Here is a 17536-nt window from a genome sequence, read left to right as displayed (position 1 = left end):
TTTTATTACCACCCTCACTTCAGAGTTTTGTGCTATCTAAAAATCTTGAAATTGTGCCCTGAACAAGCTCAGTAATGTATGTCAAAAACAACGCTGGTTGTAATACCAACCTCCGTGGTACACTGCTGTTCAGTTTCCTCCAAATTGAAAAAGAAACAAATTCTCATCATGATTTCCTGCTTTAATTCTCTTAGCAAATGTCATGTTCACATAATCACTACCTTTTTAGTCCGTGAGCTTTGAGTACCATGTAGTGCTCTTGCAAATTGCCTTTGTCAGTCCAAATGCACAGCATCAATCACAGTGTCCAATCCAACCTCTCAATTACTTCAAGTAGTTTGTTGCAAATAAATATGAATTTCAGTGCTGGGCCTTTCTTTAAACTTGTTTTGTTCATGTGCAATTTGCTGTTACAATACAGATTAGTTTCACATTCAAGAACAGAAAGGTCAATAAACATATATGACTACATGAATATAAATCAGTGCTTACAGCAAGCAGCCGATCTCCTGTCTGCAGTCTACCATCTTTCTGGGCTGCACCTCCTTCAATGATTTTAGTAATATAGATACTGTTATCTCCTGGAATGTGCTGGTTCCCAATTCCTCCAGCAATACTGAATCCAAGACCTAAGAGACAAAGTATGAAAAGCAATGTTACTTCTTTGAGATACTCCAATAATAAAGAAGGGATTGTGCAGGCTGTGATGAAGAGGGATGTGCCTATTTATAAGGGTTTTAACAATGAAAGAATATGCAAGACTTCTGGATTTGCTTGGTATTACAACTAGAAAAGTAGTGGTGAATCAGTTCCTCTCTTTTAACCCCTGGATTGGCCTCAATAAAGGTTTTAAATTATTTTTAACATGCAACTTTATCATACTTCAATTAAAATATGGTACTAGACAAAATTAAAGACCCAATTACAAGGTTTTTTTTATTTAAAGGAGATAAAATAATACTAATTTATAACCTGAAGGAAAATAATAAAAAGTGACATCAAACAGAAAAAGAATGACTAAGAAAATGCAGTTTTTAAAAAATGTCTAGAGTCCTTGAGGTATTAAGTTTAAGTTGGAGAACATGTTGTTTAATTGATCCCTTGCATCCTCAGCAGTGGCAACATTTTAGATACCACTGAGTTCTCAGTGAATAGATATTTCTTCAATTTGATATATCAACAGGGGCTTTCTTTGAAACACTGGGAGAAACAGGAAGAGAGAGACTGCCACAAAGGCAGCCACAATAACTGCAACAAACAGTTGCAAGGTGAATATACCAATGCTTAGAGTGGTTTCAAACTGTGTACCTCAATACTTTAAAAATGTATACAGACTTATGTAACAAATATTTCAAATACTTCAGAATCTGGAAGTTCAGAAGAACTCTTTTTACACAGAGAGTTGTGAGAGCATGGAATGCATTGCCAGCAACAGTTGTGGAGGCAGGGTCATTGGGGACATTTAAGAGACTCCTGGACAATCATATGGTCACAGAAATTTGAGGCTGCATACATGAGGATCAGTGGTCGGCACAACATCGTGGGCTGAAGGGCCTGTTCTGTGCTGTAATGTTCTATGTTCTAAGACTTACCTGGAAAATGAAAATATTTAACAATTGAACATAGTAAAGAGGCAATTACTTGAAAACTCTGTGGAAGGCCATTGCCAAAGGTGGAGGGGGAGATTTTTGATTTAGGGGAGCAATGGGCTTGACAATTGTACAATCTGCCTGATATACTTAATAGAAATATTAACTTATTTTTGTGATGAGCCTCAAAGTAATAAAACTGGTGAGCTGCCAGAACTGTACTCATGTGGAGAGAAAGCTCCCAAATGAAAATGGGCAGACTGTGGATAAATTGGTGAATTCTCCTTCATGATGAGGCAGAGAAACACATAGCAGCAATTCAGATGATGGATTGGAAGCCATAGAGAATTGAGTCGTCAGCAGAATAATTCATGTTTCTTCTGGTAGCACTAAAATAATTACTTAAATAATACACACTTATTTGGAATGGTCTGAAGTGGTCCCCTGAAGGGGTTTTGATTTGTCATAGCATTCAGCTCTATTGTGCACAATACATGAAGTACACGCTTATAAGATGAAAAACAAAATTGCTTTGGGGTCCAAAGTACATCATAGATTTGAATAACAATAAAGGAGGAGTAATGATAGTTGAATAGAAATCCATTAGAAATGAGCTGGACCTTCAATAGCAGGCTTTCTCTTTAAAAAATGTGCCACATTACTTCTTAAGTTGTCTGAAAAACAGAGTGAGATAAAAATATTTCTCATGAAAGATATCAACTCTCTTATGAAGTCTAGCTTACTTCCTTATCTGTGTGGCAATGAAATTCCAAAGCTTTTCGTAACAACTTTCACAGGCCTCACAGTTACCTTGATTATGTTTCCAAATCATTGTTTTTTGTAAAGATTTCACCCCCTTTTTGCCTTTCCCAACATTATTAGAATTGTTAAAAAAACTGGAGGTAAAGGCACAGATAATGGTTTCAGCAGTAAATGGACTATGCCAAGGGTAGAAGTGAACATTGGCCATTCATACAACGGAGATTTGTGTTGTAGATGGATAGAATCGATAGCAAAATAATTCTCGAATTTATGATGGATCTTATCAATGTCCAACTAGAAGAAATTGTTTGTGATCTAAGACTGGATATTGGTCAAGCAGTCTGACAATCCAGATAATACAAGTGTTGAGGGAGATTGTGAAAATACTGGATATAGCCAGTATTCATCATAGCTGATCACATATCTGCAGATGGAAAGATTCCCCAGATGGAGAGGTTCAAACAAGGAGTTGCTGGAAAGTTGGAGGTGACAACGTGTTCAAGAACTTCCGCGGGAAAGCAGAGATCCAAGATGATAGTATTTGCAAATCAACAGTGAAGGGAAGGGTGAATACAGTGGACTTGAAAGGGAGGGGTACAGTGCCTGAAAGTGGAAATAAATTACAGTGTCAGCTACCATGGCAGCTTGATACCGAAACTGAGTTATCAGCATTTTGGTGGTAATGTGGTGAATGAAGGAGGAGGTGAGTTTTATGCAAGAGGTGTGGCAGAGAGGGCATGAAGGTAGACGAAAGACAATATTTTGAGAAAGGTGTATTCAGGTTTAAAAAAGTAATAGAATTCTGAGAAAGATTTAGCTTGATGAAAAATGGTATTGAGAACAGTCTCAAGTACATATGTACAAATTACAAGCAGGAGTAAGCCACTTTGTCCCTTGAGATGGCTCTGACATTCAGTTAGCTCACAGTTGATCAAATTGCTCCACATTCCCACCTGCTTCCAATAATCTTTCACCTTCTTGGCTATCAAGAATCTATTTCCCTCTGTATGAAGTGTATTCAAGGCTCGTGCTTCCAGCACCTTTGAGGAAGAGAGTTCTAAAGACTAATGACGCAATGAAAGAAGTATTTTCTCCTGATCTCTGTCATTTGTGAGTTGTCCCTTATTTTGATAGAGTGAACTCTAGTTCTAGGTTTTTTCATAAGGGGAAACATCCTCTCCAGATACTCCTTATCAAAGACCCTCAAGATCTTATGTTTCAATCACATCACCTCTTACTCTTCTAAACTCCAGTGACTACAAGCTTAGACTGTCCAATCTTCATCATAAAACAACACATTTATTCCAAATAATAGTCTAGTTAATCTTCTCTGAACTGCTTCTAAACAATTTACATAATTTCTTAAATGCTCATCAATGTTCTGTACAACTGATGCAAAACATCCTTAAAGTTTGGGTGAAGATTTGTAGCTCGGGTGCTCGTGATGAGTGCCATGCTTCTAGGAATTTCTTGGCTGTTCTTTGTTTGGCTTGCCCTATAATGGTAGTGTTGTCCCAGTCGAATTCATGTTGCTTGTCATCTGCGTGTGTGGCTACTAAGGATAGCTGGTCGTGGCATTTTGTGGCTAGTTGATGTTCATGGATGCGGATCGTTAGCTGTCTTCCTGTTTGTCCTATATAGTGTTTTGTGCAGTCCTTGCATGGGATTTTGTACACTACATTAGTTTTGCTCATGCTGGGTATCGTTCTGGTGAGTTGTTGTCTGAGGGTGGCTGTTGGTTTGTGTGCTGTTATAAGTCCTAGTGGTCGCAGTAATCTGGCTGTCAGTTCTGAAATGCTCCTGATGTATGGTAGTGTGGCTAGTCCTTCAGGTTGCGGCATGTCCTCGTTCCGTTCTCTTAGGCATCTGTTGATGAAATTGCGCGGGTATCCGTTTTTGGCGAATACCTTGTACATGTGTTCCTCTTCCTCTTTTTGCAGTTCTGGTGTGCTGCAGTGTGTTGTGGCCCTTTTGAATAGTGTCTTGATGCAACTTCTTTTGTGTGTGTTGGGGTGGTTGCTTTCATAGTTCAGGACTTGGTCTGTGTGTGTGGCTTTCCTGTATACCTTTGTGGTGAATTCTCCTTTCGGTGTTCTCTGTACCATCACGTCTAGGAATGGGAGTTGGTTGTCCTTTTCTTCCTCTCTCGTGAATCCACAAACTCCATCAACAAACACATCGACCTGGACCCAATATACCGGCCACTACAGCGGATAGCTGAAACTGACAACCGGAAGCGGCAGGGACAGGCCACTATAAATGCCGGAGGAAACACCACAGAAGCGCTTCACAGGAGGCTCCCAAGCACTGAGGATGTCACCTAGACAGGGGACGAAACGTTTGCAACAAAAATTTCCAGCTCGGCGAACAGAACCACAACAAAAACATCCTTAAGTTTGTATTTAATTCCCCTTGTATGAAATTATAATATTCAATTACGTTTTCTTCTTGCTGTACCTGTATACTAATATTTTGCGATTTATGCATGAGGACAACCAGATTCCTCTGAATCTTAGAGCTCTGCAATATCTCACCATTTAGATATTATGTTTCTTTCTATGCTTCCTACCAAACTAGATAATTTCACATTTTTCCACTTCATTTGCCAGCTCTTTGCTCACTCACATAACCTATCTGTATTCCATTACAGCTTCCTTATGCCCTTTTCACAACTTACTTTCCTACCTACCTTTGTATAAGCAGTAAATTTAGCAAACATACTTCTGCTCCCCTTATCCAAGTCATTTAAACAAATTTTAAAAGTTGAGGTCCTGACACTGATCACTAAGGCTCACCGCTCATTATATCCTATCAATCAGAAAATGACCACAACAGGGGAGATCACTTAGTCTGGTAAATCCTAAACTTTCAGAATACGTCTAGCTTTTAATCCAGTAATGTCATAAATAAATGCAACGTTCCAGCTACAACCATTCTAGCTGGCATTCTGCTGCTGTGAGTCATTCAAATGTGTACATAAATGTTTTGTGACCTCAATTTTAATGTTGTCCTCTGTAAGCCTAAGCCTGTGTTCTCTGATCCTATTACACGAGTGAATCTGATTGAAATTGTTTTGGGTTTACCTTCTTTATTTTGTTAACTGTCTTATAAACCTACAAAAACTTTCCTCTAAGATGTAAGAGCTGCAGTCTATCAAATTGTACATCTCATTGCTCATTTAATAGCTGAAATCGACTCTCTTCTCTCATCTCCATCCATTTCCTTCCGGGTTTCTTTATATCACAAACATTAGAACAGTAGACAGAAATCCAGATGCAGCCTCACCAGACAGCTGCAGTGCTGAGGATTTCATCTTCAGTGATCTGGCTGTATAACTAGGCATTTATTCGAGAACATATAGTCATTTTAATACAATTTAAGCACTGTATGGGATGAGTCAACTCCTAGATCTCATCAAATTTTGTCTTTGATCCTGGTCATTTCACTAGATCGCATGCTCACCATGTCTGTTTTACTGAACCATGGATAATAAATGTTTTATGATGCTCAAAAACTTAAAGCATCACTTAACTAAATGTTGATTATTACATCAACACCAAACTCCAGATTTATGTTCACATCACCTGTTTCCTTGTTGGAAATGTTTTTCCTAGGAAAACTTACTTATTTTTGTTATACTTTTGTATGATATTTTATTGGGTTAGTTAGCCAGTCTTTATAAACCTGTTTTTCTTACATATCCATCAATTTAACCACGTAACTGTGCAGGTTTTCCTTGCCAAACTGATTACTACGATTTGGCTGTGTTTTGAACTACAGATTACAGGTTATTGTGCTTAATCACAATTGTCCATGGTTGTAATGGCATCGACATCCAACAGTAACACTGTGGGTAAATAGGGAATACAGGACACAAGTTTCACAGCCAGGAAGAAGCAATTTTTGCAGTGTGCAGGATGTACACAGTCCCATAAGAATGAGGTCAGGATCCAAATGCTATTGCAACCTCTTCTGGCTTTCCTCAGGGTGGATTCCAAATTCAGATGGAAAAATAATTGAGAAGAGCAGAGGAAATTAAGGACTTTTGAAATCTAAAATCCTTCTTTCCCAACGGTGCATAACTTCCACGCTATGTTTGTACCTCGCCAACATCACTGAAGCGATTGTACACTGAGAAAAGCTTCTCCACAGAAACTGGCAAACTGGGTTACCTTTGACCATTTACATTGAAGGGCCCCAGATATGGCTGGTATTCCAAGCACTTCTCTCACTGATTATCAACCCCTTGAAAGTTACGTTACCTGTTTATCACTTCATTCACCTCCAGTTCCACTTTTCTGTTACTATGCTTCACTGCAGCCTGGGAAAACCTCTTGTGACCTCCCAATTGACAAAGGCAGAAGCCATACTAGCGCAAACAACTGCAGCAGCAGCTAACCATCGGCTACTTTCTCCTCAGCCATATCTCTATATCACAGAGATAGACATGGAGATTTCACGGAAGAAGACAAAATTCCCAGCCATGGATCAACAGGCAGTGCAGCAGTACTCTTGATATGTTGGCACCAGCGCCCCAAGACACTTAGCAATCATGACAAGTCTTTATTGCATCTGCAGCTTCCTGAAACCAAATGATCTTCCCTGGTTGACAGTCCTTGCCGTTAAGCAGCAAAGTGGCACTAGTGGAGGGCTACATCCCAAATTCCTTGAGTAATTGGTTCTCATCATTTTACATGCTCTCTTCTCCTGCAAGGAGAAGAAGCAGCGAGGTGTCAATGTTTGTGTTTCCCAGTGATTAAGGTGATGACCAATGTTCTAATTGCCAGTGTGAAGTAATACATCACATTCTCAATGGTCTCAGCAATTAAAAAGAGAGAGTTTGTAGTTGGTCCTGTTAACTAGAAATCCTTTGACAGAATGGATGTGTGATTCCAATTATTCAGGAAGCCTGGAGGAGGGATGCTAATACTATAGCTCTGGGAAGAAGCCTCAGCAAAGTCTGATCAATAAGAAGTTGGGCTCTTAACTTAAAAATGGTGTCACCCTTCAGTCTGGAACTAAATTGAGGAAGTTCCATTCACAATTGAGTTCATTACTACTTCACCCTGCATCGTTACCTCACCCTCAACATTGTAACTGTTCTGTTTCAGGCTGTATGTCCAATAGCTATCTTCCACTGTGGTCTAGCCCTTGCTCCAAATGGGTATTTGTATCTGATGCAACAATGCTTACAGCATCCATACTGTAAGAACTAGATGTGAGATTGTGGCATTGAAAAGCATTTTGGATTTACCTACAGCATATGGTTGGCAGTAGTTAAAGAACGCAATTTATCAGCATCTTCTCAAGGGCAATTAGGGATGGGAAATTATTGCTAGCCAGGTGGTGAAGCCCACATTCCCTTAATGAATAGAAAAAGCGATTCACATTGGCTTGCTAAAATATATCAAATCTACCTTCAGAAAATCTTTAAATTCAGCTGATTTGAGTGGGTATGGGTTAAATCACATGGATTGTGACTGTATCAGGATCTGTGTATATTGATAATCCCGCCACAGGTGGACTATTAGTATCTTAACACGTAGAAATGTTTTGGAAATCGACAATGTGCTTGTGGCTTCATACTACAGTGTAATTATGTCAATAGAATTGGTGATCTGTATACTCTAAGAGACAGTCTCTTTGCAATAGACATTGACTATATAGACTTTAGTGAAGCATTCGACAGGAAATCACATGGTAGACTGGTTAGTAAGGTTAGATCCAGGGTGAGCTAGCCAACTGGATACAAAATTGGCTTGAAAGTAGGAGACAGAGGGTGACCGTAGAGAGTTGATTTTCAGATTGGCGGCCTGTGACCCGTGGTGTACCACAAGGATCAGTGCTGAACCCGCTGCTTTTCATCATTTATATAAATAATTTGGATCTGAATATAGGAGGAATGTTAGTACATTTGCAGGTGACATCAAATAGGTGGTGTAATGGACAATGAAGAAGGTCTCTCAAGAGTACAATGGGACCTTGATCAGAGGTGCCAATGGTCTGAGGAGTGGCAGATGGAATGAAATTTAGATAAATGTGAAGTCTGGCATTTTGGTAAGGCAAACCAGGGCAGGGCTTATATATTTAATGATAGGGCCCTGTAGAGTGTTGCTGAATAAAGAGGCCAAGGGTGGAGGTTTGTATTTCCTTGAAAGTGGAATTGCAGATAGAATGGTGAAGAAGTTTAGCATACTTGACTTCATTAATCAGAGCATTGAGTATAGGAGTTGGGATATCATGGTCCAGCTATACAGGACATTGGTGAGGCCACTTTTGGAGTACTGCATACAATTCTAGGTTGCCTTTTTACAGGAAGGATGTTGTTAAACTTGAGAGGGTGCCGAAAAAGTTTACAAGAATGTTCCCGAATTGGAGGGTTTGAGTTATAGGGAGAGCTTGAATAGTTTGGGGCTTTATTTCTATGGAGCATCAGAGACTGAAGGGAGACCTTATAGACATTTATAAAATTATGAAGGGCATAAATAGGGTGAATAGCCAAGGCACACTTTTCCTAGGGTGGGGAATCCAAAACCCAGAGGACATAGGTGTGAAGTGAGAGAAGAAGGATTTAAAAGGGGACAAGGCTAGCTTTTTCATGAAGAGGATGGTGTGTGTATGGCATGAACTGCCAGAGAAAATGGTGGAGGCAGGTACATCTACAAGATTTAAAAGGTATCTGGATGATTGTAAAATTAGGAAGGGTTTAGAGGGATATGGGCCAAATGCTGGCAAATGCGACTAGGTCAGATTGAGGTGTCTGGTTGATGTGGATGAGTTGGACTGAAGGGTCCGTTTCTGTGCTGTATGACTTTATAACTCTTAAGGCCATACCATGGAGCACCACTTATGATACTTAAATATAATACCGATGATTGTAAATGCTTCCTATTGCCTTATACTGATAACATGGTATATGAGATTATAATATGGAAAACTTGATCACCTTCTGAGCCTTTTGCTGAGTTGACTATGCACTTCATGGAGGAGTTTGAAATTGTGCACAGTCTTAGATTTTTCTTGCTGCCCATCTGATGGAATCAATCTTCCAGTGTGATATGCTATGCAGATGTAAAGAAATGCTAGACAGCTTTCAAGGAGATGAGACAAAATGTTTTTTTGGTTTGGTGAAATTTTATCACTGTGGCAATAGTATTGGCTTGTTTTAATTTTCTCTCTTTTCATTTTTTCCCTTTTCTGTTTTTGTTGCACTTTACTTTTGGCTTTTGCTGCTCCTTTACTGATTTTAATAACCTTAAGAAATCAAGTTCTGTAATAGCAGATATCTGCCACTAGATGACATTCGTGCCAAATCAGGAAAAGTAAAGCTAAAGTCACCAGACACTGTATCAATTGGACCATAGGGCTACTGTCTTATTAGACAGAAAGACGATTGGTGGTAATTTTACCTGAGGGGTATCACACTTCAGACAAAGGATGAGGTTGTAAGAAGAGTCCCTCATGTTAACTTCAACTGGTGCAGGAACTGAACTGCCATAGGAATTCACTCTGGCCTGGCACTGACGTGAGCAGAAAACATGCTGGAAACAGCCAATCTCTTTACACTGTAAAGCTTGTTAATTTAGTCAGAGCACCTGAAGTAGGATAAAGGTTCTTTGACTTGCAGCTAAAGTTCATTGGGTCTTAGGTCATTTTGCTGCTTGGATTGCCAGTATTTCTAATGGCCATATTGTGATTTCTATACTTTTGCCATTCAACAACAATTTAAAACAGGACTCTTTTCTCTTATAGAATTCATTCTTGTAGAATGCAGGAAAATAGGGAGCAGAAGAGTCAGGTTAACGAACAACCATAGCAACCAACTGTGCTGCTCAGGATAGATTTGATTGGGGTGGGAAGGCTGAATAGATGACGCAACATCCAATACACTATGTCGACAGGCCAAGGCTCATCGTGCTTAATCTAACTGAGAACGAGCACCAGAGGAGGCTATATTTCTTAAGGCAGGCTGTCACAAAGCTGTACCAATCTCCTGCAGCAGGACAGCCTGCCTGCTAGAAAGGAGATCGTGGCAAAATAGTGATCCTCAAAGACCCCACAGCTCTGAATGTGTACACCACTGTCTTCTGTAAGTATGTAACAGGGGACATCAGTGCCAATAAAGGTATGCTCTAATTTCCAAGGCTGGGCAATAAATCACATTCCCCATTGCCTCAGCAATCAAGAGGAGGTGCAGTTTGTGATTGGCTGTCATTAGGAACATGAGCTAGCAACATCCATCACCAGAAAAGGATATCACTCCACAAATACACAGCTAGTACTATTTGCACCATGCAGTCCTCCATAATTTAAATGATGTTCTGAGCTAGATGTAGTCTCATCCTCATACTGGCATAAATGGACAAGCCACTTCATTGACTTCACAGCAGTTGGATTTGTCAGTCTCTCTAAGTCTGGGAAAGCCAAGGATTCTAGAGGACTGGAAAATGGCTAATGTATTACCTTTGTTCAAGAAGGGAGGGAGACACGAGATGGGAAATTATAGGCTGGTTAACCTGACCTCGGCCATTGATAAAAATTTTTAATTATGTACTACGGCTGCTGAGTTAGGCCAGAAGGAAGCACACCACTATGATATCTGCCTCAAATCCTTCTCATTGCTACAACTTCTGACCCCTCCTCAATTAATCTTTGTCTTGACAAAAATCAGAAGTTTTGTCTGCTTCCTGCTGGAGATGAAATTGCAATCCAGAAAAGAACTGACTGGGTTGAGCTTCTTCCATGGATTCAATCTCATGTTGTTCTTTCTTCATGGATTCTCACTTCTATGAGGTCTAGCTCTAAGGGCAGGGACAAAAATCACAAGCCCTGACGCTGCTTCTGGCCTGAGGTTCTGGCTGCATCCTTGAGCCCCCACACCTGCACAGTGTTCCTGACCCTGAACTGAACACTGCAGGGATTAAGTGAGGACTGCAGATGCTGGAATCAGAGTTGAGACTGGGATGCTGGAACAGCACAGCAGGTCAGGCAGCATTCCAAGAACAAGAGAATCAACGTTTCGGGCAAGAGCCCTTCATCAGGAATGAGGCTTGTGAGCCAACGGGGTGGAGAGATAAATGGTAGAGAGGTGGGGCTGGGCGTAAGATAGCTGAGAGTGTGATAGGTGGACAGGGGTGGGGGTGGTGGTGATAGGATGAAGAGAAGGGTGGAGCGGATAGGTGGGAAGGAAGGTGGACAGATAGGACAGGTCATGAGGGCGGTGCCGAGTTGGAAATTCTGCACATCGCAGCCCTGACCTTGACCCAAGCACATTGCACCCGAACAGAGGACAGTGATCCTGTCCCTGACCTGAGCACAGCAGCACCACCCCTAAACCCGAGTACACCAGATTTGACCAGAGCACAGCAGCCCTGACTGATGCACAGCAACCCTATCTTCTGACCTGAGTACCAGAAGTTCCGGTTGTTGTGCCCCTGTCCTGGTCCCTTATATATCTATACTGTATTCTTGAGGCTGCTTTCTTAAACTAAACTGTCTATATTCTAAGCCTGCTGTATCTCTGTCTCCAAAAGTTACTATCATCTGACTGTCAGGAGTTCCAAGAAACTTTTTTACTTACATACTAATATATAGAATACTGATCTTTGTAGTACAGTTCCCTAGTACAGTTATCCATTCCTCTCTTACAGCCTCAACTGCATGTGACTTTGATGCTATGACATCATTATACACATCATCATCCTTAGCATATGTATTCTCATTATACTACGATCACATTCCAAATTGCACTTCTGCAGCCAAGTGTTTGTGTACTGCTGAGTTTAGGAATGACAAGCACTGTATATTCCTGCGACCTGGAGTGCAGGCACTTAATATTTTTGACAGTGTGCAAGTGCAGCTGCTGTTACTGAGTGTGTGAATGTTTGAGTTACTAAGATTTTGAAAACCAGCTGCTTCACTGGATTATTGAGCCAAGGTTTGCAGATATACTATTTGTGTTGTATAGTCAAAATTCATTATTTATATTTTGGAAAGAAGCATATAGTTTTAATGATACTGCTTTAATATTAGAAGAAGGGTTATCAACAGAAGAAGGAAACTAAGAACTGAGTTCTGAGGATTCATAGGAAGTTAGTTTTATCTTCCTTTTCCTTGCTTGCATAGTAATAGTGGCACAGATCAGATCAGCACTACTGTCAGTCATTGAAAAGTTACCTTTAGGTCCTTTCAAAAGATTCACTTCTAATATAGCCTCTGCGGCTGGCTGTCTTCTACGAACTAACAGTCGGACAACAGGTCCTGCCTCCTTCAGTGCCTCCACTGCTTTACTGTGAACAACCTCAGAAACATCCACATCATTGACTCGAAGTACACAGTCATTGACCCTGAAAACGACAAACGCAATCAAGGATGAGAATTCCAGCAGTGGATTTTTCCTGCAAAATGGACATATTTCACTCGTTCTAAAAGAGAATTAAATTCTGAAATTATTAACCAGCATTGAAAATGTATGAAGGTGCAAATTGTGATAAAAATGGGAAGACTGAGATGATGAAAATTAAAACGCACATTTGAATGAGATGCAACAAAATCTTACAGGTTTAAGCAGGAGGAAGAAACAAATAGGGGACAGAATTTACTTGCTACATCCCTGAGCAGGCTGGGAGATGCATGAAGGGGTTAGATTCAGCTGTGAAAATCTTGATGATGGGTTTTCCATCTGGTGGCCAATTGAGGTGACCTATGGGTATCATCGTGTCTCAAGTGGTATTCTACCAATGGCAGTGGATTGTGGAGATGAGGGGAGTTCCACATACACATGGGGCAACTTCCCAGTAAAAGCTGGGAACCTTCATGAGGAGGAGAAACTGGGTAATTTGTGGTCCTCAGCAGCAAAAAACCAGTATCACTGAAAGAGGACACATGCTCTTCACAAACCCACACCCCACCCCATCCAACACAAAGGTCTGCATTACTGACCTTCAGCTTTAACAGCATGGAATCCCTGCAGCATGAAATTAACTGCCTTTTATCATTTACTCCTGTAGGGTCACATGATAATGATAACAGCGAAGTTTGCTGCAGTTAACTGAATTCACCTCATGGTATGAATAGGTTTCAAAAAGTGTGGCAGTGGAAAAGCATAGCAGGTCAGGCAGGATCCGAGGAGCAGGAGAGTCGATGTTTCAAGCATGAATAGGTTTGCACTGCTGAGATACTGTGGTACATCTTGAATCCTTAAGTTGTACATATACATTGTTCATTACAGGAACATAGGAATAGAGTTAAAATATCCAGTTGTATGCTCCCACATGCAGCCATTTTCCAGAGTGCATATTAAGGAATCATATTTGCATGGACTGTAACCTTACTACTATAATTGCAAAGGAAGCTTTGAACAACACACACAATTTCTCAATTTGCACTCCTTCAGGATAAGGCTGTACATTGAAAATGCATAATTGGATAATTCCCCCTACATGACGAGAAGTAGGTAATTTTATTTATTAGTTTTGATCACCACTTAATTAATGGCAACATCCTGCTTTCTCTTTAAATGAGAAAATCAGTGATTTCAGGGAATTGGGACTGTGGTGTGGTAATCCAATATCTGATTGCACTTCCATCCCATAAGTTTCAGCGCAGGCTGCATAGTTTCCGGAATAAATCTTCCAATTCCTCAATGAATTAATTTTTATAAAATCACTCTCAGGATGTGGACATTGCTGGCTAGGCCAGATTTTTCTTTGTTTAAAATTGCCCCTGAGCAAGTGATGATGATCTATCTTTTTGAGCTGCTCCACTCCTTTGGTGCATGTATTCACACAACGAGAGGGAGTTCCAGGACTTTACCTAACAACAGTTTAGGAACAGTGATATTATTCCGAGGCAGTGTGGTGTGTGACTTGGAAGAGAATTTGGAGGAGATGGGATTTTTATGTATCTGCTGTCCTTGTCCTTCTGGATGTTAGTGGTCACAGGTTTAGAAGGTACTGTCTAAATAACTGTGGTGAGCTATTGCAGTGCATGTTGTAGATGGTATGCACAGCCACCACCATGGAAGTGAGGGGACTAAATGCTGAGGGCATTAAATAAATGCATATCAAGCAAGCTACCTTAAACTGGATGGCGTCAAGCTTTTTGAATACTGTTGGAGCTGCATACATTCAGGAAAGTGGAGAGTTCTCCATCACAATCCTGATTAGTGCTATGCAGACAGGGAACAGGCTTTACAGGATCAGGAGGTGAGCTACACACAGTAGAATTTCTAGCGTCAAACCTGCTTTCCTTGTCAATGTATTTATTTGGGTCATTCAGTTCAGCTTCTGCTTAATGGTAAATCCTTGGATGGTAATAGTGGGGCATTCTGCAATTATAATGTCATTAAATATCAAAGACAGATTGTGGGATTCTCTCTTGTTAGAAAATATCATTGCCTGACATTTATGGACACACGTGTTACTTACAATTATTAGCGCAAGCCTAAATGTTGTTCAGATCTTGCTGCTGTTAGACATGGACTGCCTTTGTATTTGGGGAGTCAGGAATGTTGTTAAATTTATATTAATAATTCGGAGGAAGGAAGCAAAAGTACTGAAGCCAATTTTGGAGATGACACAAAAATAGGTGGAAAGATCAGTTGCGAGAGGTAGACAAACAGTTTACAGAGAGCTATTGATAGATTAAGTAAATGGGCAAATGGAGTATTATGTTGGAAAATGTGAAATTGTGAGGAAAAAAAGTGTTGTACTTTATGGGTCCTTTTCAAATTGGCAGGCAGTAACTAGTGGGGTACCTCAGGGATCAGTGCTGGGACCCCAGCTATTCATAATATATATTAATGATTTTGATGAGGGAACAAAATGGAACATTTCAAAGTTTGCAGATGATACCAAGGTGAGTGGGAGCATGAACTGTTACGAGGATGCCAAGGTCCTTCAGTATGACCTGGACAGATTGGATGGCAAATGCAGTATAATTTGGATAAGTGAGGTTTTTCAGTTTGGAAACAAAAACAATAAGGCAGATTACTCCCTGAATGGCTGAAAATTTGGAGACAGGAGTATGCAGCGAGACCTGTGTTTCCTTGTGCACCAGTCGCTGAAGGTAAGCATGCAGGTGCAGCAAGTGATAAAGAAGGCAAATGGTGTGTTGGCTTTCGTTGCGAGATAGTTTGAGTACAGGAGCAAGGATGTGTTGTTGCAGTTATACAGGGCCTTGGTGAGGCTACACCCAGAACACTGTGTGCAGTTTTGCTCTCCTTTTCTGAGGAAGGATGCTCTTGCTCTCGAGGGAGTGCAGCAAAGGTTTACCAGGTTAATTGTGGGGATGGCAGGACTGACATATGAGGAGAGATTGACCAAGTTAGGATTGTTTTCACTGGAGTTCCAGACAAATGAGGGGGGATCTCATTGAGACTTACAAAATTCTAACAGGGTAGATGCAGAGAGGATATTCCCGATGGTGGGTGTGTTCAGAACTAGGAGTCACAGTCTGAGGATTCAGTGTGTACCATTTAGGACGAGATGAAGAGACATTTCTTAACCCAAAGAGTGGTGAGCCTGTGGAATTCATTGCCACCGGAAGTAGTTGATGCCAAAACATTGAATGTATTTAAGAGGTGGCTAGATATAGCATTTGGGGTGAATGGGATCAAAGGTTATGGGGAGAAAGCAGGATTAGGCTATTAAGTTGGATGATCGGCCATGATTGTGATGCATGGTGGAGCAGGCTCAAGGGGCTGAATGGCTTCCTCCTGCTCCTATCTTCTATGTTTCTATTTTGGAAAGGAGTACAAAAATACAGCATTAGTTATATGAAGAAAAAGTGCAGAAAGCTGCAACACAATGAGACTTGGGATACTTGTGCACGAAACACAGAAAACAAGCACACAGGTGCAGCAGGTAATCAGGAAGGCAAATGGAACATTAGCCCTTACTTGAAGAGGGCTGGAGCATAAGAGTAGGGAAGTCTTTGTGCAAATGTACAAGGTCTTGGTGAATACTAGAGCACTGAAGGCAATTTTGGTCACGTTATTTAAGGAAGGATATTTCATTGGAGGTACTTCCGATAAGGTTCACTAGGATGTTCCCTAGTACGAAGGTATTGTCTTATAAACAAAGGCTAAACTCATTGGAATTTAAAAGAATGAAAGGTGATCTCATTGAAACATACAGTATTCTTAAGGATCTTTTCAAGATAAGCTAAAAGGATATTTCCCATTCTGGGAGAGTCTAGAACCAGAGGGCATAGTTTCAGAATAAAGGGACACCAATTTAAGGCTGAGATGAGGAGGACTTCTTTCTCTTGGAGGGTTGTGAGTTTTTGGAACTCCTTGCCACAGAGAGTCATAAGAGCAGATTCTTAGTGTACATTTAAGTATGGTATAGATTGATCTTGCTAGTAGGGGAATCAAGGATTATCAGGAAAATGCAGGAAAGTAAACGTGAGGAATGTTTGATCAGCCATGATCTTGTTGAACAATGGGGCATACTTGAGGGGCTGAACAGCCTATTCCTACTTCTTTGAGCAATCAATTCCTACCTCTGACCTTCTGATGCCTGTGATCCTAGGAGGTCCTGCATTAATGCCATGTGACTAATATGACTGATCCCAAGGAAATATCTGCTTTATAAATATCTCAACGAGCTTTATATTTACAATCTTCTGGGGCACATTCTCACAACTCAAATACAGTTTATTTTTCTTGGAATTCTTTCTAACAGGTTTATCTCAAATTCCATGATATGTAATCTTTCTCTCAATTTCCTGATTAAAGGGAAGTATCTGTTCATATAGCAAAAAGTTGATTAAATCATCCTTTAACCATTTCACGTTCATAACCTAACCTAATCAAACTTTTATCTTAGCTAATTCTATTATCTCAAGTAATTTTACTCCAAGGTATATGCTATATATTTGCCTAAGATGTACAACTAAAATTAATCACATTATTCCAATGATCTTAGCAATTTCCTTTTTTTAAATTCTGGTGTCCCTGTTTAAAACCAAGGCTAACTGATTCCATATATGTACTGAGGAGGCATTGGTCCCTGTGATGTGCTTGGACAAAGAGAATGGTAAAGAGAACCATCTGGTCATGAAATGCTATGCTGGAAATTTAACTTGCTGAAGGAGCAGCTTCTCAAAGTATATTCAGTGGGCTAAGATTCATAATGATTAAACTCAAGTAAAACTATACATAATTGGAGAAATTCCGCACA

General features: G+C 40.3%; 1 protein-coding gene across 8 annotated transcripts in view; it reads right to left on the bottom strand.

Moving 5' to 3' along the window:
* dlg3 (discs, large homolog 3 (Drosophila)) overlaps positions 1–17536 on the bottom strand; it is a 546829-nt gene that overhangs the window by 210859 nt on the left and 318434 nt on the right. For all 8 annotated transcript variants that reach the window (XM_043704756.2, XM_087992017.1, XM_087992016.1 and 5 more), the window contains 2 exons: positions 12528–12697; positions 493–629 (listed from right to left, as the gene is read on the bottom strand). In XM_043704756.2, coding sequence (XP_043560691.1) covers positions 493–629; positions 12528–12697 — 307 coding nt within the window. The remainder of the gene's footprint in view (positions 1–492; positions 630–12527; positions 12698–17536) is intronic.

This window comes from Chiloscyllium plagiosum, unplaced genomic scaffold (genome assembly GCF_037043375.1).
Source record: "Chiloscyllium plagiosum isolate Xiang-an unplaced genomic scaffold, Cpla_swu_hap1 HiC_scaffold_11, whole genome shotgun sequence".
Classification (NCBI taxonomy): domain Eukaryota; kingdom Metazoa; phylum Chordata; class Chondrichthyes; order Orectolobiformes; family Hemiscylliidae; genus Chiloscyllium; species Chiloscyllium plagiosum.
The sequence above is the reverse complement of the archived record's forward strand: the minus strand, read 5'-3'. Positions and strand labels throughout refer to the sequence as shown.